We start from the raw sequence: 27,022 nt of genomic DNA, 5'->3' as shown, positions 1-27,022 counted from the left end.
TGGTGGTACTTTTTACTTTTTAGTGGTATTGGCTATTGTTAAAAATCAGTAGTGAACGAAGGATGAAGCTTTTAGAAAAAGTTTATAATATTTAATAATTGATTTGTAATTTTTGTATACTTAAGTACTTGTGTTTAATATAAGAACATGTTCTTATATTCTAAGTTTATAATGTTCAATTTATTTTTTATAGCAAGTAGATAATTGACAATAAAACTTTATATTTAATAATTTGTTAAATGATGCATGAGCATCTTCATAGTTATTTTAGTGTCTTTCTCATTAAATGAATCAAGATTTTAGCTTATAAAATAAGTGTTTTGTGGATAGTTCTCAAGTTATGCTGTTACAGAGAAGCAGTGAACAATCAATGATTTTTGTGATGAATTATGATTATTTGAACCAAATTGTGATTTCACTTGTGTTTAATAAATTTTTTAGAGAATTTGAAAGCCAAAATACTTTAAAAAGTGTGCACTTGATTGTAGGAAAGCAAGGAGATCAGAAGCAGCTAGTGGAAGAGACGTCCTTCACTCCATCCTCACGTTGGCAGCGCGAGAAGCCTCAGCATGAATGAAGCTAAGGACCGTCAAGCATGCATGAAGCTTCAGCACTCCAAGACGTCGTCCAAGGCGTCTTCACTCCTGGGACGCCCTTCACGTGCTGGACTCCTCCTGCCCCTCTCTCCAAGACGTCGATGCTGGGAATTTATGAGCATTCATAAACTATTTTTTAATCAACCATGACGCAAGTTCAATTATTGAATTAAGATTGTTGCCGGAAAAGCTCAACCCTTTATATTCTTAAATTATACCCAATCAGAAGAGATTGGACCAACTTCAAAGTTGAAACATGCATGGAATATAAAGTTTGTTCTACAGCAACTTCAAATTTCATCCACCGAATGTGGCATGTTGCTTGCTTTTGGACCTGGGATCACTTTTGAAGGGATTCTAGCAAGGAACCTGTGTAATTAACCTTTGAAACAAGCTGTGATGCAATGTTGTTATTGTTGTCATAGAGGTGTGTTGTGTGATACTGATATATCACTATCCAATACAAATTCAATGCTTTAATGATAAAATGAAAAAAAAAATCTAATAATTTCGTTTCAACAAAACCCTTATCAAGAAATTTTATATTATGCATCACAAGTTTATCATCGTGCTAGAGGGCAACATTCACAATTGTGTAACTTCTAGATCTGTTAAGTAGGCAGAGCTCCACGTAAGATTGTGTTTATAACTTTAGCATTTGAAATGGTGACAACAAAAATCCAGCTTAATCAAAATGGAGACTCCATGTATAAACGACTTTTCAACTATAAATAACCGTACATTAAGCATAAATAATTAGTTTTCTTTCATCTCCAAATTTTACAGAACCAGCTTCCACCAAGGAACCAAATAAGTGTGTAAACACAGAGTGTACTCTAACAAGGGTAACCCACCATATTGCCTGATTAAGTTAAATGTGTATCCATTGAAACAGATCCTTCACTCACACCACTCCAGAGGGAAGACGAAGAACAAGCTGACCTCCAAAAACACTGCAACAAAATAAATATTATAAGAAGCCATGCTAGAAGGACCTCAAGATTCTATGCCAAAGCTGCCAGATAAAGAGCTGTACATGCTAAACCAACCTTTTGACATAGTAGTAACAGAAATCTGCTAGGATGAAGGTCTGGACAATTTCTGATATAAGAACCATCGGTGGCCATAAACCATACCCCAAGGCAACCAACAAATGTCCACGGGTATCTAACACCTGTTACAAGAAATAGAATGTTAGTATGAGTAGGCACCCAGCAGACAGTATCCTGTGAACTATACCAGTAAGAAATGTGCTAATAATGGCAGCAATACTCTATTATCTAACATGCTATCTATCAAAATTGATGTAACTTAAATTTATAAAGTCAGCGAAGAAAAATTTGACAGGAAAATCACATACAGCAAAGCACAAGCTCTCTAACAGATCTTCCAGAGGAATGACGTCAGGATTGTACCATTGAAAACGAAAGAGATAAACTTATAATAATGTTAATTTACACCCTTGGTCAAAGACATTGCCATTCTAGTGGAAAAAAGACATTAACCATCATCACAGTGATAGGTATCAACATGATATGCCAGCAAGCAAGCCATAACCAAATTTGCAAATGAATCAAATTCTTGACTAATATAACTAGTAATTTTTAAGAACATATGATACCTGAAGAACCCAATGAGCACAGCTAAGGAATCTTGCAACACCCAGCGCAAATACATAATGAGCAGTGAATGGCTCAACAATCTGGAGGTTAAAATTAAAAAAGGTTAGAAAGGAAAATAACCAGATCAGATTCCAAACATAAAATTTAGAATAGCAATTATTGGAGTTAAGTAATAATACTTTGGTGTTCTGCATGACCCGCAGTTGAGGTAATACCGAAACTGCTTCCAGATATACACAGAATGCCCAGAAAATCCTGTTCAATAAATGATGAGAAGTTGATGGATGAATAAGCAAGGCCAACACAGCACAGGGTATCACCTGCATTCAGTTTCAAAATTAGAACAAGTCAAATTGAATCTAATAGAAGGCCAATCTATACAGAACACCCCAATCTCACACTTCAACCACATCACCTATAAGTCCTGATAAACGTGAAAAACGGATATCTAGAAGGGACTGGACTTCTAATTTTTTAGTGATAAATAAGGAAAGCTTACCACATAGTATATCGCAAAGTTGTCCTTCTCTTCCATGTAACTAGCCTTCAGTTTGAACCGAATCATGTATATGACCCACATTGTAGTTACGAAAGTAGCGAAATCGAGTAGTGTGTGTATATCATATTCCATGACAAAACTACAGTACAGCCTAACAGCTAAAAAGATAGCTGTTAATTCCTGGGACTTGAGTGACAATCCTGCACATCATTTCAAAAACCATTAGCACAACAGAACAACAATAGAACAGACATGTCACTCTTTTAATCCAATAGCTCAAGTCAATACACTTTCATATATATAGAAGAAATCAAATCAGCCAAACAATGCCATGTATAGTGCAACAAGTTTCATTCTGATTTCGGAACCTGGTATGGTCTTGATACTAAAACCGGTTGTCAAATATCTTACAAAGGTTAGTTTTAGCGAAAGAAAAATCAAAATCAAAATCAAAATCAAAATCCAGTGCAACTAATCCCAAAAAGATTGACTTTTCCTTTTCAATATCTTATACCCTAGCATTTCAACAAAGCCTTAAGCAAATTACGAGCTCAAACAGCTAAAAAGATGACATTTTTTAAGCCTACCGAGTTCACAAAACCCCAGAGAGGGTCAAAAAATCCAATCAATTAAAACAACAAAATCCAAATTAACAATCAAATTAAGCGATTAGCGAGAGTTTCCACTTTCCGAATCAATAAACAAGAAGAATTAGGGTTAGTGAGTTACCGACCGGCGCAGGTCTTCTCCTTGATGAGCTTATAGATGAGAACAGAGATGCCGAGGGAGTGAACAGCCTCGGCGGCGACGAATAGGTTGTCGTGGTCGTGGACGATGAAGCGGAGCAGAACAAGCGCCGCCATGCCGGAAATCACGGCGAGGAAAGCCTTCACCTTTGGTGGCTGCCGCTTGAGCCACGTGGTCATGGAGTGGATCGACATTCTCTGACCCCTCATTACTGAAAAAAGCTAAACTCTTTGTTCACAATCTGTGCGAAGTGAATGAAGTTCGATCGATTGGTGTGTTGGCTTTTGAGAAGTGGGAAAGTGGGAATTGAAACGAGGGATTGAGTGATTGGAGAAGGTGAGAGAAGTAATGTTAATGCGTAATTTATTAATACTTATTAGAGGTTTCAGCTACTGCTGCTACTTCTCGCCGAAACTGCAAACAATCACAACTTCCGTGTACAAACATTAAGTACTGTTTTTTTTTTATTATTGAAAAATAAGAAACCCTCTTTGTTTGAATTACATTATCTCTATTTAATATTTAAAAGAAAAATTAGAAGTTTTTTTCTCAGTATTTAATTATTTTAAAATTCAAATTATATATTTACTCAGCAAAAAAACAGTCAAATCGTACCTTTAAAATTATAGATGTAATTGCAGGAGAAATAAATTGTGCTTTTCCTTTTTTTGTAAAATATAGTGTAGCTGTACAGGTAATTTAATATAATAAATGACCAGTTATACCCATGAGAGATGAATACGCTGATATTTGTACCCATGATAGCTCGAAACTAAACTTATACCCATGATAGATGCCCTCCATGTGACAAAAGTGCCCTGACTTAGATCTGAGCTTGATTCGTGGTTTCGGAACCTACGTGTCACTCCCTTCCTTATCTTCAACCCCTCCTTTCTCTTTCACTCACACTCTCTCTCTCTTCACTCTCCAATACCCACTCTGGCCCATTCTTCCTCAACAGTCTGCTCCCTCCCGGAGGTGACATTGCCGTCACAGGCGTGAGGGCGCTTTCTCAACGGGAATCTGTTGTTGTTTCACTTATTATTCTTCATCATTGTTGTTGTTCCCTCCCTGATGCTTCTTTTGCTGGTTACTTCTTCTTCTTTCTTCTTCGTAACTGTGGCAGCGGTAGAGAAGCTTCCGCTGATGCTGCATGGTTCTTTTGAGAGTTGAGACACTACTTCTAAGACTTCACCTTCTTTTTTGTCGATGATAATGAGGTTGGGAATGTGATGTGGGTTATTTGATTCAATTTTGTCATCAGGGTTTTGAAGAGGAGTCAAAATGGTGTTTCTGATAGGACCTCTTTCACAGACTCTTCCTCTAACACTGGTGGTGGTTGCCGCTGTGGTATTTGTTGGTTAAGGTTTGAATTGGGGAGAGAGGGTGTAAAGTATTGTTATGGGGTTTGATTATTTTGGTGAACCACGTCCATTGCCAGAACCAAAACCCCTCTTTCTAAAACTCTCTTTTTTCTTAGCAGCCTCCTTAATCTTCATGCTCTCAAGCTGCTCATCAATCTTCTTCCAATCCTGCCCCTTCTCCGCTAGCACCTCCTCCCTCGGTCTCACCTCGCCGAATGGGCTTGGACCCTTTGGTTTTATCACATTACCATTACCATTACCAGCACCCTCCTAGTTCTCATTGTTCACAGGCGCTGTACGAGGTTGCAAAACAAGCCTAGGTCTCCCACCACCCCCTCACTCCTCTCACTTCCACCGTTAAATTCAACCTTTTTCTTATTCCAATTATCAGAATCTGCGCCGCCGCTAGACCCAAACCCTACCTTTCTCTCTCTTTCAAACCCAAGACCACCAGAACCGCCGTTGAAACCGAATTAAAGGAATCATCACCACCACCGGAGCTTCTGTTGGCGTGGTCACCGCCGTAGTACCTGAAGCCGCCGCCAAGACGGTTGCGGTCGCGGTCGAGCTTCTCGGCAGTGCGCTGGCGCGGACAGGTGGGGAGCACGATGGAATCTTGATAGTCGGTTTTGGCGGCAGTGAACTCAACAAGGAAAAAGATCTAGCCTTTCTTCTTCTTGGGTATTGGGGAGTGAAGAGAGAGAGTGTGTGTGTGAGTGAGAGAGAGGGGTTGAAGATAAGGGAGGGAGGGCCACGTAGATTCGAAAATTCACGAACCAAGTTCACAAAAAGGACATCTATCATGGGTATAAGTTTAATTTCGAGCTATTATGAGTACAAATGTCAGCGTATTCATCTCTCATCGTACAAATGATCATTTATTCTAATTTAATAATAAGTTTCATGAATGTTTTTTGTAACAAAAAAATCTTGTTAATTAAACCTTTTTTTTTGTTTACCGTTTATAGAAATTTTTAAGAAAAATAATTTAGTTCTTAAAGCAATGCTTGAAAGAATTAAAGTGAGGTTCAATGAAAAAGACTTGGGAATTTGAATTAGATTAAAATACTTTATAGAATTAATTTTGTGTTTGGAAAATTTATACCTGTCAATTAAAATATGGTAAAGAAAAATATTATAGAATATCGCAATAATTATACTTTACAAAAAGTGTAATATTTTATATTATTTTTATACAAATTTAATGACAAAATTATATTATTTTTTTAATAATATATTTTTTTATATTATTTAAACTATAAATTATTGGTACGTTGACTATAATCATTTTATTAAATAATATTATTATAATATAAGCTTATTAATAACAACTTCTATACCAAGTAAAAGAAAAAAATAAAGAAAAAACTTTTATTTGCTGTACCAAATATTATTATTACAAATTTCTAGCAAACCTCTTTTTGCTCAGCCTTCATGAAAAGTTGAAGACAAAGCAAAATTAAAAAAAAAAAAATTGTGATACCAAGGTGAATTGATATTGAAGACAGTTGTAGCATGCAGATGTTGTTTTACTGTTTTAGACACCACGCTTGTGATAGGAACAAGGCATTTCCTTCCTTGCACTTTAGATTCAGCCAAATTACAAAGTTAAAGAATAATTTTTGGTAATGCACTAAGCAAAAGGGTTGCCATAATATTGAATAATAATCTCTTGCATAATAATATTTTTATGTGAAATTAATAATTAATAATTTAAAATAAATTAATATATTTCTTAAAATGTTTAAAGAATTTTAACTAAGAACAAAAAAATTAGAGAGGTTGCAAGAGAAAAAGAGAAGAATAAAAATGACGGTGAAAAGAAATAAATTTGGTCTTTTAACCAGTTCTATTCTCTAACAATGAGATTCTTTTATGATAAGTGCATGTTTGGATTTCAATTTATAAATAGAAATTTGTATAAAATTGATTTTATAAATTTAATTTTAATAAAAAGTAGGTTTGTGTTAAGGTGATTTATGTTTGATAATTTTTATATTAAAATAGATTATAGATTATAGTAAAATAAATATTGTTTGGATTACACAACTCAAAATTATTTTTAGATAAAAAATTACTAAAATAAACATTAACTTAAATAATTTTTGTATATTATCTTATCGTTTTAATTTAGATATTTGAATAGATTTTATTAATTAATGTTATAATAAAATTAATATTTACTTACTAAAATAAAAATAACATAAAAATTAGTAAAATATATTTTTAACTAAAACTAAAAAATATAAATTTTAGAGAGTACTAAAAATAATAAAAATTTAAATATTTGCTTTGGTAGTGATTGAAATAAATAAAAATTTTTTATGATATTTTTTATATAGTATATTTTTAGTATTCTTAGTAATTTTTTAGTATGCTATAATTTTTTACTATTATTATTATTTACGATTAACTTTTTGTTTAATTTACTTTACCTAATGGAATTAATAAATTATATTATAAAAAGATAATAAAAAAATAATATACAAAAATTACAATTATAAAAATGTATAATGCCAAACAAATAGTTAACAAAAAAAATAAATAATAAATAATAAAAAAAGAGAGTTCGTATAAATAAAAATAATAAAAATTTTATAAATAATACAATAACATGCATAAAGGATAAAGTTAATAAAAGATAAATAAAAGTTTAGTGTTAGTGACTAAAAATCCATTAATAAAATGCAAAATCTAAAAATTATTACTTCTTGTAAACTTGATTTTAAAGCAAAATCACTTCTGATTTCATAAATAAAAAAATTTGTCAAACAAAAAATTAAAACTTTAAAAAGTTTAACCGTGCTTTCTCTTTTTAATTGCCAAAGACACCCTAACTCATCGCCTTAACTTGATTATGCACTTTTTTTTGTTATAAATTGACAATGAAAACTGAAAGAAAAATAACGTCACAAGTTAAAAGTGTCTTTTTTTTTTCCTTCAAAAATTAAGTTTATAAAAATGTTTAGAAGTCAAGTTAGATTTTCACTCGTTAAGAATAATTTCTCGTAAAGCACGCAAAAAAGTTACCATAATATTGAAGAATAATATCTTGCATAACTGAATTTTGGTTTTGATCTATACCTGGATACTTTGATTACTCACATAAAGTTGATAAGAATTTCGAAGACAAGCCTTCCCTGACTCTTGCTCCATGCTTGGACAACACCATTTTTTTTTGCAAGTTTCTTACATGACATGTACTATAGTTAATTAAATTTTAAAGGGTTTAATTAATTTGTGCTCTGAAAATTAATATTTGAGAATTTTAGATCATTTAATAAATTTTGACTAAATTATCTTCTAATAATTTTTAATTATTAATTTTATAAAAAAGACAAGTGTATATATTTTTTACCAAAATTATGAGGTAATTTTTTTAATAAAAGATATATAAATAAATTATAAATTATTTTTAATAATTCAAGGAAAAAAAAGGGGTTAAACCCCAAAAGTTTGTAAAAGGAAGAACATAGGGTTTATGATATGAACCCAAGTGAAGCACCTTCAACTTCAAGCTCAAGCACAAAGCTTTAAACTTTTCCCAATCCTCATTATGGGCGAACGCAAAGCAAATCCAAAAATGCGAAATAGAAAGCGAAAACACTCCACCGTTGCCGCCACTGCCGCCACCACCACCACCACCACCAACAAGAACGACGACGAACTCCAAAAACCTCCCAAACTTCCCCGGACTGATTCTTCAGCCAAACCCGTGGAGTTTGCGCCTCCATGGAAAAATCTCCAATTCATAAACTGCATTCAAGACAAAAGCCTTCACCTTCGCAGGTTATTCTCTCCTTCTCGCTTTTGTTATTGCTTTTTCTATTTTATTATGGCACACGCTTTCGAATGGATAGTGAGGCCTTTTTCTCTTTTTAATTAATGAGTGTGTGTGTGTGTGTTAGTGCAGTAAGGTAGAATCAGCGTTCAATTTTGTGAATTCAAGAGTTGGTGATGGTGATGGTGATGACTCTGAAACCATAAAACTACCAAGACTACTATGTTTCCTCAATGATTGGATACAATCACTGTTGTTTCCTTCAGATAAGAAGCCTCATGCTGATGGGTTTGATGCTTATATTGACATCCGTTGTTGGGAGATATTCAAGTTCTGCTTGCAGGAGTCTTTGAAGTTTCATGTAACTTTGAACATGTCAAAGAATCTCCTGCGGCCAGTAGAGCTTATTGCCAGAAATGCTCTCTCACTCCTTGAGGAGTTGTCTGATTGTTCAGGAGAAACTTTAATATCCGATGAAAGGTTGAAGCTTTATGATGCTGCTCTTGATTGTGTTTCGTTGGTGTTTTCATCCCATGGAGGGTTGTCAAATGAAAATTTGGGCTTGTGGATTTCGACAGGGAAGGCAGTGCTTGAGCTTTTATTGCGAATGTATGACAAGAACCTTGATGGAAGCAATATGGGTGATTTTGCACTACGGTTTCTGTGGTTGGTGCTTCAGCCATTCTCCAAGTTTTTGAAGGTCCATCCAGTTAGGCAAAGTAGATTTCGTGAGTTTGTGGATGAACTCCTCGAGCTGCTGTTGCATGTTTCCGGTGAGTTGCATCTTCGGGTTAATGGAAGGAGTCCCATTTGGACGGAAAGAGCAATGAAGGTGGTGGAAGAAGTTCTTTCCCATGGACTATTTCACCCGGTGCTTGTGGATGAATTTTTAAGCTTACATGGTTTACAAAACTATGTTGCTTCATGTGATGATGCATCAAATGATTCAAAACCAGCTATTCAGAGTTATCCTAGACATTTATTTGATGTACTAAACAAAATTATAACCAGAAAGAATGCTATGGCAATGGGTAGTGTAGGTTTGTTATTTCACTCATTTGTTAATTCGGCAAGAAAATTCAAAGGAACTTCAGTGATGTATGAAGCGAACAAGACAATGGAGAAAATGAATGATTCAAGGCAACCCGTACCTGGAGAAAATAGCAGCTCAAATAACATTGGTGCGGACACTCAAAATTCACTTCTTAACTTTTTTGTACTAATCATGGAGCCGTTTTTGCTTGAGATCAATACTTGTCTCAAAAGTGAAGTTGATAGGAAACTCCAGTTGGTGGATCTTCATGGTATACTCAAGTCTATCAGTAATTTGCTTGCTAGTTTTATGCAAGAGAAGGTGTATGTGAGAACAGAGGACACTTCTGGAGGAGCCTGTCTTAATTTCTTCAAGATTATATTTAATTCCCTGATGAATACTTCCACTAACATTCTCAGCCTCTCAAACTATGATACAACTAACAGGAAGGAGATGGAAATATATACTTTATCAGCTAATGAGATAATAGTTTCTATGGGATATCTTCTGGAGATTGAATATGAGGTTGTTGGAGAAGAGTTGGTGAATTTATGGTGCATTATGTTGTCATACTCTTCCATCAATTGCAACATGGTGAATGTCTTTGACCAATGTTCATTATCTTCGAGTATACCTGCTCTGGGTTGCCAAATAATTAACCTCTACAGTCAACTACGCCAGGTTTGTGTCATAACTCTGATTGCTGCCCAATCATAAATTTTTTTTTTCCCTCGGTACAGTAGCTTACAATTTTTAGGCTTTGCATGGGTTATGCTGCCCTCTTGGTTGGTGGTTTTCATTATTCAAAAGCAACTACATGAGTTCATGTATTTTACTTTGTGTGTGTCTAATTCTAAGGTTATTCTTCTGGTAGAGGGGGTGGGAATAGCTGGTTTAAATGAGGAGAAGTCTCTTAAAAAATGATATATTCAAGGTTTTAATCAGCTCATGTCTTGCTTTGTCTGCTTCTATTGTTTCCCTTAGATGGACTCGGGCTTGTATTTACATATTTGACATGATGTAGGTGAGAATTGCAATTGTAACATTGTGCAAAGCAATAAGGCTTATTATATCTGGTGAGGGTAATACTGAGGAATGTTCTTCTAGGTTGACAATTCTGTCTAATGAAGTTCATTATGAATCAGTTGAGAAGCTGTTATCTTCACAGAAGTTTGTCCATGCAGTTTATAAGGCTGTTGAAGCTATTCCAGAAGGGCAAGTGAGTGGATGTATTAGACAGATAACAGAAGATATATCAGAATCACTTAATTGGATGAAGGATTTCTCTCCATTGGTTGATGCTGAAAAATTGCAAATTTTTAATCTGCAAGTGAAACTTTTGGGTGGAGGCCTGTCCAGTTTGTATTGTTTAGTGCTTGATTCAGTGATGGTTACTGAGGGTAACAGCAATCTTGTTGGAGTGGCTGTAAAAGAATTAGTGGCAACATTGCGTTCACACTTGAGTACTCTTGTTGGACAGCAAGGAGATTCCATCTGCAATTTCCTTTCATCTGTCTTGGGAGGAACTGTTGATGGGGTGGTTGGAAAGGGAAAGTTTTTGAAGAAATTTGGTAGGTTCAGCCAATGGGCCCTTGTGTTCTTCTTTCAGTTGTTTGTGTCCTGCCGAATCTTACTTAGGCAGGCAATTAGCCTTATGCCACCTGGTTTATCAAAGAAAGTTTCTGCTGAGATGGGGGATGTCACAGCATATTCCGCCTTTGAGTTGATGGAGAGGATTGATGAGATAGACACTGGCTATTTTACTTGGATTGCTCAGCCTTCTGCTTCCCTCCTTGTTGTTTTGCAATATATTTCAGACATATATCACAAGTATGGTTCAGATGATTCTTGTCCTCTTACATATGTATTTCAATCAATGATTCTTCAGAGGCTTGTTGATTTGGATAGGAATATTGAACTGCTCAAGTATTTGCAGAAGAAACGTTACAGATCCCGAATCACAGCATTGAAGGAAGAGGCTGCTGGACTTACTGATCTTATGATGGAAAACTTATCACGTGTATATCAATCCCCAGTCTTTGAATCTGATGATGTAGCTTGTGAGGATGTAATTTTCCTGGGTACACAAAGAAACAGATGGAATCGAGGAGTTTATGTTGCCAACAAAAATTCATTGCCAACAGCCATTTGGTTGAGTCTTTGCAAAAATGTTGATATATGGGGCAATCATGCTTCCAAGAAGCATTTGAAAAAGTTCTTATCACATTTACTTCATACTTCTCTTCGCTGTGAAAGAAGCAGTTTGCAGGAGTCAGCACTGCAAAAGATCAATGAGTGTAACAAGCAGTTTTCAGGAGCCAGGCATGCAAGAGATCTTTTCTCACAAATATCGTCCCAACTTCTAAGTGATTCACTTTTATATGAACAGAAAGTAAGATGATTTGGTTATACTTCAACTCACACAAATGCACACAAGTAAACTAGTAGTTCCTATTAATCCATGGAAGTGTTTATTTCAGCTCAGTCCTGCTTTATCTAAACTGATTTGTTTTCCTGTTTTAATTCCTTAGCAACATTTACATTTCTAGGTATTCATTTCCTACTGCCTTTTTAGTTTATCCACAGGAATCTGGCCTCAAGATTTTGCCATGCCTTAGAGAAAGCTGTACAGCCGTTATTTAGTAATTTTGCAAATACTAATCTCAATCTTCAGAGATCACCTAATTGGCTTGAGTATTTGAGTGCTATTGACAAGTCGGCTGTGGTTCGTGATGAAGATATCAGCATAGAAGAAAAGACCAAATCTATTACCAACAAAAGTTTCACAGTTTGCCACCATTTGCTCAATCTATTGTGTTCAATGCCGTATATAAATGCAAGTTCATTTTCATGCCTTGTGACTTGTATTTTCAACCTTGAAAGGTACACTATCTCTCTGTTGGTTGCTTCCTTATTGTGTGTGGACATGCAAATAAAAGAAGAAAGTGTTGTAGAATGTAAAGAAATGAGAAAAAAGATGAGTAGGGCTGACAGACAGATATTGTCCAATGGTCCAATACATGGAAACTAAAGGGGAACAAAATGCCAAAGAAAAAAGGAAAAAAAGAGAGAAAAAAAAATACTTTTCTCAGTTGTAAATGGAAACTCCTAGCCTTAAAGACATAAATAGTGTATTAAATGAATATGATGTTATAGCCCTTTTCACTTTGATCACTTGATCCTATACAGATAGCGTTTCAAAACTAGAAATATTAATGTAAAAGTAGTGCACCCATATGCAAGGGAACTGTTATTTTTCCAAAACTCTCTTCTCTTTTTTACATACAAGTTTTCAAATTTGTTTGTGTTTCTGCTCCCTACTGAAGAAAAAGAAATCCAAATAGGTACGATGACTGTGATATAGTGTCTTATACATGTTCTTTTAGTTTCTTGCTGCAGGGTGTTCTCCAGTGAATAATTTGTGAAACATTTTTATATTGTTTATTTGTTTAATTCTGTTCATCTCTACTTAACTATGCAGGCTTCTTGTCAGTGCCTTAGTATATTTTTGGAGTTCAGGGCACCAGGATTATTTTTGTAAGTATTTGAGATTATTTGTAGTTTGCAGGAAGGCCTTAAGGCATGTAATAATGGGATTTTGTGAGAAGACAGACACTATCCAATCGTCAACAGACTCAATTATTTCTGAAGGTTCATTTCCTGTTTTGTGGCTTTCAAAGTCATTATCTGTGATTGTTGGAATTAAAGAAGCCTTCTCAGCAGAAAATTCTATTCTATTTAAATCTCTGATCTGTTCTTTAATGGATCACACATCATACATATTGGCGGGGATAATAAAATATCAACTTAGTCATGGAGTTTCCATTGATAAAGAAGCTGGGGATCTTTGTGAAGAGATCTCCAATGATTCTAGCAATGAAAATGATTCTTTGCTTCCATCTTCTCAGCATCTAGATTCTGCCAAGCTTGAGGCATTGAAATGCTTAACCCTTATTTGTAAGAATTTGAAAGAGCAGACACAAAGCTTGGTTGTTTTGCAGAAGGATGTTACTTGGGCCAATGAGCGAATGAATCTTCCTTATGCGGATATAAATAGATTGTCTTCTGCAATTTCTTGCTATATTGGAATTTTAGGGGGACTCACATCTGGCATGGGCCAAACAGATGCAAGTAGTAGTGAACCTAAAATATTGTTGTGGAAAGATCTTGTGGAGCTTGTTGATTTTCTTGTAAGCAGATTGCTTGTCCACAATAATCAACTCCCAGAAAGTTTTTGTGACAAAAGTCTTGAGAAACCAGTCAACAAATTTTTGTTGGGTACAAAACATTGTTCACTTGAAAGCTCAGTTTCCAAGGCTGATAACTTACCTGGTACACAAGACGAATCTAAAGGCACAACTTGTTCCACTTCATCAGCAATTGATAATGTCTCTAATATTGTTGGTGATATTGGAAAGATGTTGAACTCAGAAAGTAAAAGCTATGTTGCCAGTGTTTTGAATAAGCCTTTGTTACATAGCTTTCTAAAAGGTAGTCATCCTGAAGTAGCATTTTTACTAAGGCAACTTTTAATTGCCTCCTCATTTCTTTTGAGGCTAAATGTGATGGAAGGCAATTCTTCTTTGCTTTCAAGTTTTGTACCTACTTTCATTGAAATTTCACAAGTCCTGTTGTTAGAATTTACTGAGATGGTCGAAGTTCCACAAGAATCGGCTTTTCTATTGTTAGATGGTGTTCTGAGCTATCTGAGAGAATTAGCCAGTTTTTTCTCCTTCACAGAACCAACCTCATCTAGTAATGTTCATACAAAATTGGTACAGATTCTTATGAGGGCAATTGGGAAGACCATATTGCTGCAAGGAAAAAGGGCAACACTAACGTTTCATGAAAGACAGTCAAGCACCAAGACACTTCATAAAGCATCATCTGAAGCATATTCTTATAGTGAAATGTACTGCTTTTACTTGGATGAATTTAAAACCAGGCTTCGCACATCATTCAAATCATATATTATGAGCCCATCAGAGTTGCATCTTTTATCTACTATACAGGACATTGAGAGAGCTCTGGTTGGAGTACGAGAAGAATGTTCCATGATCTATGACTTAGAAACCAGTAAAAATGGTGGAAAATGTTCGTCACTTGTTACAGCTGGAATTGATTGCTTTGATATGATTCTTGAATTTGTTTCAGGTAATAAAAACATCCAGTGAGGGCAAAGTAAAATTTTAATTTCATTCTGTAATTAGTGTTTTGAATTATCCTTCAGTAAAAGTAAAACTTCAGGTATCGAATACTGGGTTTATCACATTGACACTGATTATACTTTGTATTTATTGCTATTCAGCATATTCTGTGCTTGCATAATTATCATTATGGTCTGACATTTTTTCCCGTTTCAAGGTCGGAAAGGCTTGAAGCTGATTAAAAGACACTGTCAGGGCTTAGTACCTGCTCTTTTCAACATTATTGTGCATTTGAAGAGCCCGCTTATTTTTTATGCGACATCTGGAACAGTTGCCAGCAACCTGGATCCAGGTCCAGCCATACTTATGTGTGTTGAAGTGCTCGTTACAGTTTCAAGGAAACATGCTGTATTTCCCATGGATGTGTGGCATGTAGGTCACTTGTTACATATTCCAGGTGTAATCTTTCAGGATTTCAATCAGCTTAAAATTTCTAAAGCTTCCGGTCAACCAGATTCCTCAGTGATTTTGGAAGACCAAATTCCTCAGCAAGTAGAGGGAGTGAACTTCTCTCATGTAGATCGGCAGTTTACAATTCACCTATTTGTTGCCTGTTGTCAGCTATTGTGTACCACAATTAGGCATCGCCTGAGGTATGTCTCATTATTTATTTTTAATTCTGTGACCAAAGTGGAACACGGATAGAGATGGCAAATTTTCCAATGGAAATCACTCATATCCATCTGATTATTTATTCATTTATTTAATAATCTTTCCAGTGAGTGCAAGCAGTGTGTTGCCCATCTTGAAGCTTCTGTTGCTGTTCTTCTTAATTGTTTGGAGACAGTAGTGGATAATGAATCAACAGTAAACAAAGGTTGCTTTTCATGGGAAATTGATGAGGGAGTGAAATGTGCTTGTTTTCTGCGGAGGGTATTTGAAGAGGTGCGTGGCATCAAATTAGTGTGTCGCCTGCTTAATAATTAACATGTCGTGTGTTTCAATACATTGAACTAGTTCATTAAGAAGATGACTGTGAATTTAGTGGTCTTTTCTGATTCTGAAATTGTTTGATTTCCTTTGTAGCTTCACATTGATCATGATATGAGAAATCTAACTAACCTACTAATTTGAATGAAATTATATTATTTTTGGTTGCAGAAGGAAAGGAATATAGAAATAATAAACTTTGGACATTAACATAATATTTTGTTTATTTCCATTATTTTAAACTGTATACTTGTTATTCTCCTTTTGCTTACCCATTTTGTTTTTATAATCATGATGCAGATAAGACAGCAAAAAGATATATTCGGCCGGCAATGTTCTCTGTTCTTATCCAACTATATATGGGTTTACACAGGTTATGGTCCAAAAAGAGGTGGCATCAGAAGGTTGTATAGAAGTTTTCATTCGTTTATCCATTTTTTAAAATATCAGATTTACTACTTGCAATAATACAATTCCTATCACAACTAATTCCCCCTTTCTATTTTTTTTTTTTTTTACTTACGTTAAACTTCATCCATATCAAAATAAAAACAGTCAGAAAGTATCAAGAGATGATAATTAGTAGGTTGAGGAGCTGATTTTCATGACTGCAGCCACTGTTCATAACCATTACATTAGCTAATGTGGGTGATTGGATCATTATTTGCAGAGAAATTGATGAAGCTCTAAGACCCGGTATCTATGCTTTGATAGATATTTGTTCAGTTGATGATCTTCAATATCTTCATACTGTTTTTGGGGGTAAGTACTCCAGAACGGACAAATTTGAGGATATGAATTAAAGAAGGATTCTAATTTCTTTTTCCCATTTGCAGAGGGACCTTGCAGAAATACCCTAGCAAGTCTACAATATGATTACAAACTCAATTTCAAATATGAGGGAAAAGTTTAACTCGGGAAATTCCTTTGGTGGTAAATTTTTGTGCCAGCTCATTCTGTTGTTCCACGTTGAAACTTTTTCCACTAAGATTGATTACTTGCTATGACAATTATGTGAAGATGATATTCATGGAAAGCCAAGTGTGCTCCACTTATTATTATTATTATTATTATTATTAATTGAACATGTTGCAAAACCGATCTTCAATACCTAACATACAGTAGAGGCCTTTTTTTCCAATCAATAGGCCATTCTTTTATAGACAATTGCATTGTCATTGTTATAATATTACCTAAAGGAACTGTACCATTGACTTCAATTCAAATGTAAAAGTTGTTTTAGTATATGGGCCATTATATATTTATATATGTCATACTTGCAATTTTTTTTGCCCTTGTTTTTTCTCATTTTATTATTAGTATGAAGGTAGCTTAAAGCCTTAAAATAAATGCTCTAAATTCTGTGCTTATGCAATCATTCTACTGAAAGCATTAACAATTTAAATGTATTGAAATCGACTTACTTTGGTTGTATATGTACTTCTTTGTTGTTCTGTTGTTTAGAGGGAGCTTACGTGTAACATTATATGTAGGGGACACCTAGCTAAATATCTTTGGCTTTTAATATCCAAACTTGTCTTGATGCTTATTTTGTCAATTCACTGAAAGCAAAGAACCCCAAAAGTCAGAATTATTTTCTTGCTATTCCAATATATAAAGTATACAGGATAATTAGACATTTTACCTACCATAAAAGGAACGAAAAAATAAGCAATCATGAGTCAAAAAATAAATGATAAGGTCGGACTGTGGAGTGTGTAGTTAGTGATTTATGACCTTTGGGTTAGTGTCAAATACAAGATGAGTTATTCTTAGTTGCACTTGTTTTTCTATGCTTCAAAACAAGTGTTGGAAATGGATTAGTTGTGGGGTGAAACACAATTGATTCATTCCAAATGCCTGCAAGATATGATGAATTGAAATTACGGTGGAAAATATGGTGTTGAAATTTCTGTATGTTATTTAATGGTGAATTGAAATTTTATTGTATCAAGTTCTAGACCCTTTTAAGACACATCTTAAATGCCATGCTTTTTTTTTTCTTTTGATGTTGACACATGCCATAATTGAGCCCACAGTTTGGTGCATTAAGTGATGATAATATCGTCATTTACAAGGCATATGATAATAGCCCAATATATAAAGTTGTGTGGTGAGCAATAATTTTTGTGTATGATAAGTTTGTTGTGGAGATTCCCATTTGTTCTATTAAAACTCAGTCGGCAGAGCCTCTTTTCCTTTCTATTGTGTAGTGTTCTTTGTTGACTTGATCATTGTGATTCTCTTATTATCTTCCACAAACCTTTTCCAATTTTCTCAGATCATCAAAGCCCCTTAATGGGTTACTATTACTGTAAACCCAGGCCTTATGATTCTCACACCTCAAATGTTGTGCTGATGTTGGTGGTGGCCTTGATTCTTCTGTGCATACCATGGCTCTTCACAAGGGAACCAGAGGTGGTTGTTGTAGAACCAATAAATTGGTCACCGGTCGTCGCAGCAATACTTGCAGTACTGATCCTAATTTTGGTGTCACTGATGGGAACTCCTAGGAGGAAGGTTTATGCCAAGCCACATTACTACTGTGGATGTAAGCATCCCTGCTACTGTTACTATTAGTGTTTATGCAAGAACTTGCAGCTTGGTGAGGGTATGAATCAAGATCAGAAGATGATGTGTTCTTGTGGTTCTATGTTCCATGGCACTGTATAAGATATTGCACATAGTATGTCATTTATGAGAATGTTTCATTGCTTCATAGGAAAAACTAAGAACAAATGTTCAATGTTATCTATCACCATTCACCACAGATAATATAGCAACTGTAAAATTTTCCTTATTTATTGTGTTGTTAATTGTTATATGGTATTTGGTCAAGTTACATTGTGTAGTATACCAATATAAATGATTCTATTTTACAAGATTGAACTTTCTTGATTCATTTAGCATTTTGGTAGTGATGATTCTGATGAGTTAAAAGAATTATGGAGATCATGCAATAATTTGAAGGGAGTGAAGTTCTCCATATGATCTCAGATATTTTTATGTAGAGTCAATCATAACAAAATTGCAACAGTGAGAGCAACACAAAGAGGTTGATGTGGAGAGCCATGTGATCAAAATGGTGTGCTGTCTTGTTTCAAAATGTTGGAAGGTTAATGTGATGAGGATAGCACATCTTTAGTGTTGTTATATTTTGTGTAGACATGCACATGAAGATGAAAAGGAGAAAAGCATTGGTTTATAAGAGTTAACATGACTTATCATCTAACAAGTGGCTCATTTGTCCCCACACTAGCTCCATTATCTTCTGCTGTAGCCATTTGAGTCATTCTAGAGCCATATAAGCATTTAATTGAAGACATTTGACAGAGATCAAAATTAGGTCAAAGAAGAAAGTAACATTGTTCTAGTGCTGTTTTATCATGTTTTAAACATGATTCTGAGTATCGGATCGAACTAGTCGATTTAATCAGATTTACCAAATCGATCTAACTCAGATAAAGAATGGTTGTTTTCAAGGTGAATTCTATGGTGCCTATAACTTGGTGTTTAACTTTTGTCTAATTTTTTATAACTTAGTGCTTAACTTTTGCCTAACTTTTTATGACAAACACAAATAGCATTTCTGGCTCCAAAGATCAGACAGTGAAGATTGGAGTATCATAGAGCACAAATTCAGCTCAAAAAGTAAGTAACCTACCAAATCACAAAACTCATATATTTGGTTCTTCTGTTGGTAAAAGATGTCAAATAAATAAATACATAAGTGCCATCAACTGCTAACATCCTCTAATATTTGATGCAGATTTTGCAAGCTGTTAACTTTTTCAAGTTCTGAATTGTAATATACTCAAAAGGGTCATAAAAATTTCAATGGCTTATGGTGATAGAAACAGAGGATCCTCTGTTTTTGATGGGTTCACTCTGAGTCCCCTGCCATATCCTGTTCTGCTGATCCTAGCACTGATCCTAATCTTCCTTGGAGTTTCATGGTACTTTTCATATGAAGAAGTTGTTGAAAGTGCTCAAGTGCAATTGGGGTGGTTACTATTTGCCACTCCAGTTCTGCTTATACTCATTGTTCGTTGGTTGTCATCAATGGAAAACACTGAGTGGTTCTCCGGTTGGGACAGACGCCGGAGAACCACCCAGGGATCCTCGGAGGGGAGCTCGCCATGGGGTGTGGCTGCCTTGATTGTTGTGTTGCTTATATTGATGCAATATCAATCCATTTTTCGTGATAACTGGTTTGTTTGATTTTAAGTCCAAACCACTTAAAGACAATTCAAGGGGAATCAAGCATACATATATTACTTGAACCAACTATCTTGGTTGGTTGGTTAGTTTGATTTGGAACTCCTACTTTAGATGCTTGTTTTTTTAGGAGATTGTATTTTGTTTTTTTATATGAATAGTGTAGAAGGTGCTTTTGTATGTATATTCTTCACTAGTTCAGTCTGAAGTTATTGGAAATTATTATGAAGAACTCTGAGTGATTGGTGATAAAGAAAATTAGAGTTTTCAATTCCCAAAATATTCATATTGTTTGTCCTTCCTAACATAGTAACATGGGTTTACTTCTTTTAAGGTGATAAAAAGATGCAATAAAATAATCTGAGATCATAGAGTGAGACTTACTTCAGTCATTCTATGAATTTGCAAAACTTCTCACTTGAACTTATTGATCCAACAAGATTACAGGAATAAAAAGCAAGAACAAAGCATTGACTTGTTAGGTAGTTAAACCTCCCTTCATATGAACAATGTTCTTTTACATGGAGTTCATTTTCCAACCTTCCACAAGTTCATGGAATAAATTAACTCAGTAGCATATATGAAAACTGCATGTAAACAAGAAGAGAAAATTCCCAACAAAAGTTGAATCCAAAGCTAGAATTCTAGTTTGTGTAGTATAGTAACATAAGAATTTTCTGGGGTCAAGAGTGGTTCAAACTTCAAAGCATTTACGATAATAAATCAACAAAAGCAACATCATGTGCAAAATGCCTGCATTCAAAGGAGACATTACTGGTTGAAAATGAAATCCCTGAAATGGGAAAGCCATAACAAGCTAATGACAATGCCAAGTAGCATGAGCAAATGGAGAGTTGGAGAAAAAGAAACAGTGCCTTGCTGCTTCCATTCTGCACTCTTGTGCTTTTTCTTCTTTGTGTAGAACCACCCCATTTTTTTCTTTTTTGTCACTCACTCATAACCACACCAGTGCATGTAATCTGAGGTTTATTATATAAGAGGTGATTGGAGTCTTTTAGTTTGCTTCTGATGGTTGGATTTGGCATATATTCTTTGAGTGTAACTTCTGTTCTGTCCTACCAACAGGGTTTTGCTTTGTACAATGGTTGCATCTTCCAAGACTAGTTTCTTGATTGAGAAGGATGAGAACAATCACACCCTTGGAGGTCAAAAAGGGGACTCTTCAGTTAATTTCAAGATTGAGGCTTTATACTCCCTAAAAATTTTGAATAGTGAATTAGAAAGGGTAACACAAAAGCACAACCACCAATACTTAGGCCTATCTTGATCTAGCTTATATATATATATATATATATATATATATATATATATATATATATATATATATATATATATATATATATATATATATATATATATATGGTCATTTAAACATGATCCAAAATTAGGCTTATTATATATGCATAATTTTTTGTATAACTAAGAGCTCACAACCCTTGCAAGAGGCCTGAAGAAGTGTGTCTTTGGCTTTATGACCCACCATTCTTTTGCTTGTTCAGTTGGTCCTTTTTATGACCATAGGCCACCATTTTACAATTATATAAATTATTCCCTTATATCATTCATCTCACTTCCATAACTAATTTTTTTAGCCCTTTTAATTTTATTCCCTCCATTTTAGATTCAATGTCCAATTCACATATTTTAAAGTTTTAAAATATTTATTCTTTTATGATAATATTTAAGTAGTATACTTTAATTTCTTTTTATCTTTATCCCTAGTAACTATGTAACTTGAAATTATAAAAGTATAATGTTAATATATACTATTAGTTGAAGTTTAATTATTTTTTAACAAATCATCTTTTTAAAAAAAATTGTGAATTAACCTTTTTTTTATAAATAATCAACTAATATGATTCTTTTTTTAAAAATTTCTTTTCTTTATATCATAACATTTTAAGCCACTAACGTAACAATTACTCATTTACCTTTATTTATTAATTTTTTGTTAAAAATATTCTTACAAAAAAGTATAAGTTTTATCTACTTTTACTTTATTATTATTATTATTATTGTTATTATTAAAGTAACTACTCACGTAAAATATTTTTATGTGAATATAATAGTTAAAAGTTATTATATAATTTAATATATTTAATCAAGAGTTTAATTTTGATGCATTAACAATGTAAAATATTTTATATGATTGTGTAATTACAACTTTTTTTTTAAACGATCTTTCATGCGGTCAATGTAAAAGCTAAAATAGTTATTTTTAGGGTTAAGTTCAATTTTGGTCCTAACGTAGAGGTCAAAAATTTGTTTCGTCCTTAAGTTTTTTTTCTAAACAAAATCGTCCCTGATGAGCGGATAATTTATACGCTTTTTGGCATTGTTTTTAGTATGTTTTTAGTATGATTTAGTTAGTTTTTAGTATATTTTTATTAGTTTTTAGTTAAAATTCACTTTTCTGGACTTTACTATGAGTTTGTGTGTTTTTCTGTGATTTCAGGTATTTTCTGACTGAAATTGAGGGTCCTGAGCAAAAATCTGATTCAGAGACTGAAAAGGACTGCAGATGCTGTTGGATTCTGACCTCCCTGCACTCGAAGTGGATTTTCTGGAGCTACAGAAGCCCAATTGGCGCGCTCTCAACGGCGTTGGAAAGTAGACATCCTGGGCTTTCCAGCAATATATGATAGTCCATACTTTGCCCAAGATTTGATGGCCCAAACCGGCGTGGCAAATCAGCATCAGAAATTCCAGCGTTTAACGCTGGAACTGGCATAAAACTTGGAGTTAAACGCCCAAACTGGCATAAAAGCTGGCGTTTAACTCCAGAAAAGGTCTCTACACGAAAATGCTTCATTGCTCAGCCCAAGCACACACCAAGTGGACCCAGAAGTGGATTTTTACGTCATTTACTCATTTCTGTATACCCTAGGTTACTAGTTTACTATTAATAGGATCTTTTGACATTGTATCTGTACCTCATGACACTTTACACGTTTTCTTTATGTACTTTCCACGGCATGAGTCTCTAAACCCCATGGTTGGGGGTGAGGAGCTCTGCTGTGTCTTGATGGATTAATGCAATTACTACTGTTTCTCATTCAATCATGCTTGCTTCCATTCTAAGATAATACTTGTTCTTAACCCGGATGAATGTGATGATCCGTGACAATCATCATCATTCTCAACTATGAACGTGTGCCTGACAACCACCTCCGTTCTACCTTAGATTAAGTAGTTATCTCTTGGATTCTTTAACCGGAATCTTCGTGGTATAAGCTAGAACTGATGGCGGCATTCAAGAGAATCCGGAAGGTCTAAACCTTGTCTGTGGTATTCTGAGTAGGATTCAATGATTGGATGACTGTGACGTGCTTCAAACTCCTAGCAGGCGGGGCGTTAGTGACAGACGCAAAAGAATCATTGGATTCTATTCCGGCCTGACCGAGAACCGACAGATGATTAGCCATGCTGTGACAGAGCATAGGAACATTTTCACTGAGAGGATGGGAGGTAGCCATTGATAACGGTGAAACCCTACATACAGCTTGCCATGGAAGGAGCCTTGCGTGTTTGAAGAAGAAGACAGTAGGAAAGCAGAGATTCAGAAGATGGAGCATCTCCAAAACCTCAACCTATTCTCCATTACTGCAAAACAAGTAATCATTTCATGTTCTTTTGTTCTTTTTCACGATCAATCCTGATAATTTCTGATATCCTTACTAAGATTTACAAGATAACCATAGCTTGCTTCAAGCCGACAATCTCCGTGGGATCGACCCTTGCTCACGCAAGGTATTACTTGGACGACCCAGTGCACTTGCTGGTTAGTTGTGCGGAGTTGCAAAAGTGTGATTGCAATTTCGTGCACCAAGTTTTTGGCGCCGTTGCCGGGGATTGTTGAGTTTGGACAACTAACGGCTTATCTTGTTGCTTAGATTAGGACTATTTTGTTTTGTTGGTTTAGAGTCTTTTAGTTGAGTCTAGTTTCATATTTTAAGTTTGGTGTCAATTGCATGCTTTTGTTTTTCTTTTAATTTTCGAATTTGCATGTTTTTAGTCTCCTTTTGATCTTTAAAAATTCTAAGTTTGGTGTCCTCTTTGTGTTTTTCCTTAAAAATTTTCGAAAATTAGTGCTTGATTTTCTAAAAATTTTAAGTTTGGTGTCATTTTGTTGTTTTTCTCTTTCCTCTTTTCAAAAATCAAATCTTTTTTCATAAAAATTTTTCAATCATATCTTTTTAATTGCTCTTTTCAAAATCTTTTTAATTAACTAATTGATTCAATTCTCAATTTGCTTTGATCTTCTTTTCTTTTTGATTTTCGAATTTTTATCTTAATTTCCTTTTATTTTATTTTATCTTTTTTCGTTTAATTCAAAAAAAATAAAAATAAAAATAAATATATCTATTTGCAATCCATTATGGATCTAAGTGGAATTGATCAGTCCAAAAGGACTTTGGGGTCATATGCTAACCCCATTACAGCTGCATATGGGAGTAGCATATGTACACCTCCCATCAAAGCAAGCAGCTTTGAGCTAAATCCTCAACTCATTATCATAGTGCAGCAAAATTGCCAGTATTTCGGTCTTCCACAGGAAGAACCTACTGAGTTTCTGGCACAATTCTTACAAATTGCTGACACAGTACATGATAAAGAGGTGGATCAGGATGTCTACAGACTATTACTGTTTCCATTTGCTGTAAAAGATCAAGCTAAAAGGTGGTTAAATAACCAACCTACAGCAAGCATAAAGACATGGAAACAGTTATCAGACAAATTCCTGAATCACTTTTACCCTCCAAAGAGGATGACACAGCTAAGGCTGGACATCCAAAGCTTTAAACAAGAGGATAATGAATTCCTTTATAATGCCTGGGAGAGGTATAGAGGTATGCTAAGAAAATGCCCCTCCGAAATGTTTTCAGAGTGGGTACAGCTAGACATCTTCTACTATGGGCTCACAGAAAAAGCTCAGATGTCTTTAGATCACTCAGCTGGTGGATCTATCCACATGAGAAAGACAATTGAAGAAGCTCAAGAGTTTATAGACACTGTTGCTAGAAATCAATATTTGTACTCTAGCAATGAGCTCTCTCCAAAAGAGGAAGTCATGACGGTAGTCACTGACCCTAATCCTCAAGAACAGATGATTGAGCTTAATCAACAATTGCTCCGGATGACAGAACAGTTAGCAGAATTTAAAGAGATGCTCTATGAAACTAAAGTTGCTAACAAGAACATAGAACTGCAGTTGAATCAAGTAAAACAGCAAATATCTAAACAGATAACAGAGGAATGTCAAGCAGTTCAACTGAGGAGTGGGAAGACACTGAATAACACTGCTCAAAGTAGCAAAAAGCCAAACAATGAACGATTGACAGGGGATAACCAAACCACTGTTCAAAATCCCTCTGAGGACAGTAAGAGCCCAGAGAGGAATGTTATTGGCGTTCAAACGCCAGAGATGGAAGGAAAGCTGGCGTTAAACGCCCATTCCTTGCCCAGTTCTGGCGTTCAAACGCCAGAAAAGGGGGAAAAGTTGGCGTTAAACGCCCATTTTCCACCCAATCCTGGCGTTCAGACGCCAAGGGAGGATCAGACACCTGAGAGTGCTGACAGTGATCCCTCTAAAAAGGCTTCTTCAACCACTTCTGTAAGGAATAAACCTGCAGCATCTAAGGTTGAAGAATATAAAGCCAAGATGCCTTATCCTCAAAAATTCCGCCAAGCGGAACAGGATAAGCAATTTGCCCGCTTTGCAGACTATCTAAGGACTCTTGAAATAAAGATTCCGTTTGCAGAGGCACTTGAGCAAATACCTTCTTATGCTAAGTTCATGAAAGAAATCTTAAGTCATAAGAAGGATTGGAGAGAAACTGAAAAAGTGTTTCTCACTGAAGAATGCAGTGCAGTCATATTAAAGAGCTTACCAGAAAAGCTTCAAGATCCAGGAAGCTTTATGATACCATGCACATTAGAGGGTGCTTGCACCAAGACAGCCCTATGTGATCTTGGAGCAAGCATCAATCTAATACCTGCATCCACTATCAGAAAGCTTGGGTTGACTGGAGAGGTCAAACCAACCCGGATATGCCTCCAACTTGCTGATGGCTCCATTAAATATCCATCAGGCATAATAGAGGATATGATTGTCAAGGTTGGGCCATTCGCCTTTCCAACTGACTTTGTGGTGTTGGAAATGGAGGAGCACAAGAGTGCAACTCTCATTCTAGGAAGACCTTTCCTAGCAACTGGACGAACTCTCATTGATGTACAAAAAGGGGAAGTAACCCTGAGAGTCAATGAGGATGAGTTCAAGTTGAATGCTGTAAAAGCTATGCAGCATCCAGACACACCAAATGACTGCATGGGCGCTGACATTATTGACTCTCTGGTAGAAGAGATCAATATGACTGAAAGCCTAGAATCAGAGCTTGAAGACATCTTCAAAGATGCTCAACCTGATCAAGAAGAACCAGAGGAAACAAAGGAATTTTCGAAAATTCCTCAGGAGGAGGATAAGCCTCCCAAACCTGAACTCAAACCACTACCACCATCCCTGAAGTATGCATTTCTGGGAAAGGGTGACACTTTTCCAGTGATTATACGCTCTGCTTTAAATGCACAGGAAGAGGAAGCACTGATTCAAGTGCTAAGGACACACAAGACAGCTCTTGGGTGGTCCATAAGTGATCTCAAGGGCATTAGCCCAGCTAGATGCATGCACAAGATCCTGTTGGAGAATAATGCCAAGCCAGTGGTCCAACCACAGAGGAGGCTAAATCCAGCCATGAAGGAGGTGGTGTAGAAAGAGGTCACTAAATTACTAGAGGCTGGGATTATTTATCCTATTTCTGATAGCCCCTGGGTGAGCCCTGTCCAAGTTGTCCCCAAAAAGGGAGGCATGACAGTGGTTCATAATGAAAAAAATGAACTGGTTCCTACAAGAACAGTCACAGGGTGGCGCATGTGTATTGACTACAGAAGGCTCAATACAGCCACCAGAAAGGATCATTTTCCTTTACCATTCATAGACCAAATGC

At 35.3% G+C, this 27,022-nt stretch overlaps 3 protein-coding genes across 6 annotated transcripts; 2 read left to right on the top strand and 1 right to left on the bottom strand.

Moving 5' to 3' along the window:
- Positions 1 to 1,222: 1,222 nt before the first annotated feature.
- LOC112789222 (uncharacterized) lies at positions 1,223 to 5,536 on the bottom strand. Its single transcript, XM_025831029.2, has 6 exons — positions 3,451 to 5,536; positions 2,718 to 2,917; positions 2,398 to 2,538; positions 2,218 to 2,298; positions 1,646 to 1,770; positions 1,223 to 1,549 (listed from the first exon to the last, which is right to left on the bottom strand). Exons 1-6 carry the CDS (start codon positions 3,671 to 3,673, stop codon positions 1,501 to 1,503), a joined length of 819 nt encoding a protein of 272 aa, XP_025686814.1. The 5' UTR covers positions 3,674 to 5,536; the 3' UTR covers positions 1,223 to 1,500.
- A 2,717-nt stretch (positions 5,537 to 8,253) lies between these two features.
- Positions 8,254 to 18,661, top strand: LOC112789217 (uncharacterized). Of its 4 annotated transcripts, none has more exons than XM_025831022.3 (11): positions 8,254 to 8,617; positions 8,742 to 10,323; positions 10,667 to 12,034; positions 12,218 to 12,525; positions 13,124 to 14,796; positions 15,007 to 15,442; positions 15,569 to 15,734; positions 16,080 to 16,183; positions 16,450 to 16,541; positions 16,616 to 16,712; positions 18,104 to 18,661. In XM_025831022.3, exons 1-10 carry the CDS (start codon positions 8,385 to 8,387, stop codon positions 16,690 to 16,692), a joined length of 6,039 nt encoding a protein of 2,012 aa, XP_025686807.1. In that variant the 5' UTR covers positions 8,254 to 8,384; the 3' UTR covers positions 16,693 to 16,712; positions 18,104 to 18,661. The 4 variants fall into 4 exon arrangements, with proteins under 4 accessions (XP_025686807.1, XP_025686806.1, XP_072082709.1 ...); XM_025831021.3 differs by having other exon boundaries at positions 18,061 to 18,661; XM_072226608.1 differs by having other exon boundaries at positions 8,301 to 8,617; positions 8,737 to 10,323.
- Positions 18,662 to 19,088: 427 nt separating this feature from the next.
- On the top strand, positions 19,089 to 20,229 carry LOC112789218 (uncharacterized). The gene is made up of 3 exons (XM_072226610.1): positions 19,089 to 19,262; positions 19,364 to 19,430; positions 19,549 to 20,229. The coding sequence occupies exon 3, from the start codon at positions 19,617 to 19,619 to the stop codon at positions 19,998 to 20,000; it is 384 nt and encodes a 127-aa protein (XP_072082711.1). The 5' UTR covers positions 19,089 to 19,262; positions 19,364 to 19,430; positions 19,549 to 19,616; the 3' UTR covers positions 20,001 to 20,229.
- Positions 20,230 to 27,022: the final 6,793 nt, after the last annotated feature.

Source organism: Arachis hypogaea, chromosome 3 (genome assembly GCF_003086295.3).
Source record: "Arachis hypogaea cultivar Tifrunner chromosome 3, arahy.Tifrunner.gnm2.J5K5, whole genome shotgun sequence".
Lineage (NCBI taxonomy): Eukaryota > Viridiplantae > Streptophyta > Magnoliopsida > Fabales > Fabaceae > Arachis > Arachis hypogaea.
Note: the sequence above shows the minus strand (reverse complement) of the source record. Positions and strands in the feature narration are given on the sequence as shown.

Coding starts and splice junctions, on each gene's coding strand:
- LOC112789222 (XM_025831029.2), bottom strand. CDS start 3,673: ATGAGGGGTCAGAGAATGTCGATCCACTCCATGACCACGTGGCTCAAG. Junction 2,299..2,397: donor GGGTCATGCAGAACACCAAA/GTATTATTACTT, acceptor TTTAACCTCCAG/ATTGTTGAGCCATTCACTGC. Junction 1,771..2,217: donor GTGCTCATTGGGTTCTTCAG/GTATCATATGTT, acceptor TTCTTGTAACAG/GTGTTAGATACCCGTGGACA.
- LOC112789217 (XM_025831022.3), top strand. CDS start 8,385: ATGGGCGAACGCAAAGCAAATCCAAAAATGCGAAATAGAAAGCGAAAA. Junction 15,443..15,568: donor ACAATTAGGCATCGCCTGAG/GTATGTCTCATT, acceptor TAATCTTTCCAG/TGAGTGCAAGCAGTGTGTTG. Junction 15,735..16,079: donor TGCGGAGGGTATTTGAAGAG/GTGCGTGGCATC, acceptor ATCATGATGCAG/ATAAGACAGCAAAAAGATAT.
- LOC112789218 (XM_072226610.1), top strand. CDS start 19,617: ATGGCTTATGGTGATAGAAACAGAGGATCCTCTGTTTTTGATGGGTTC.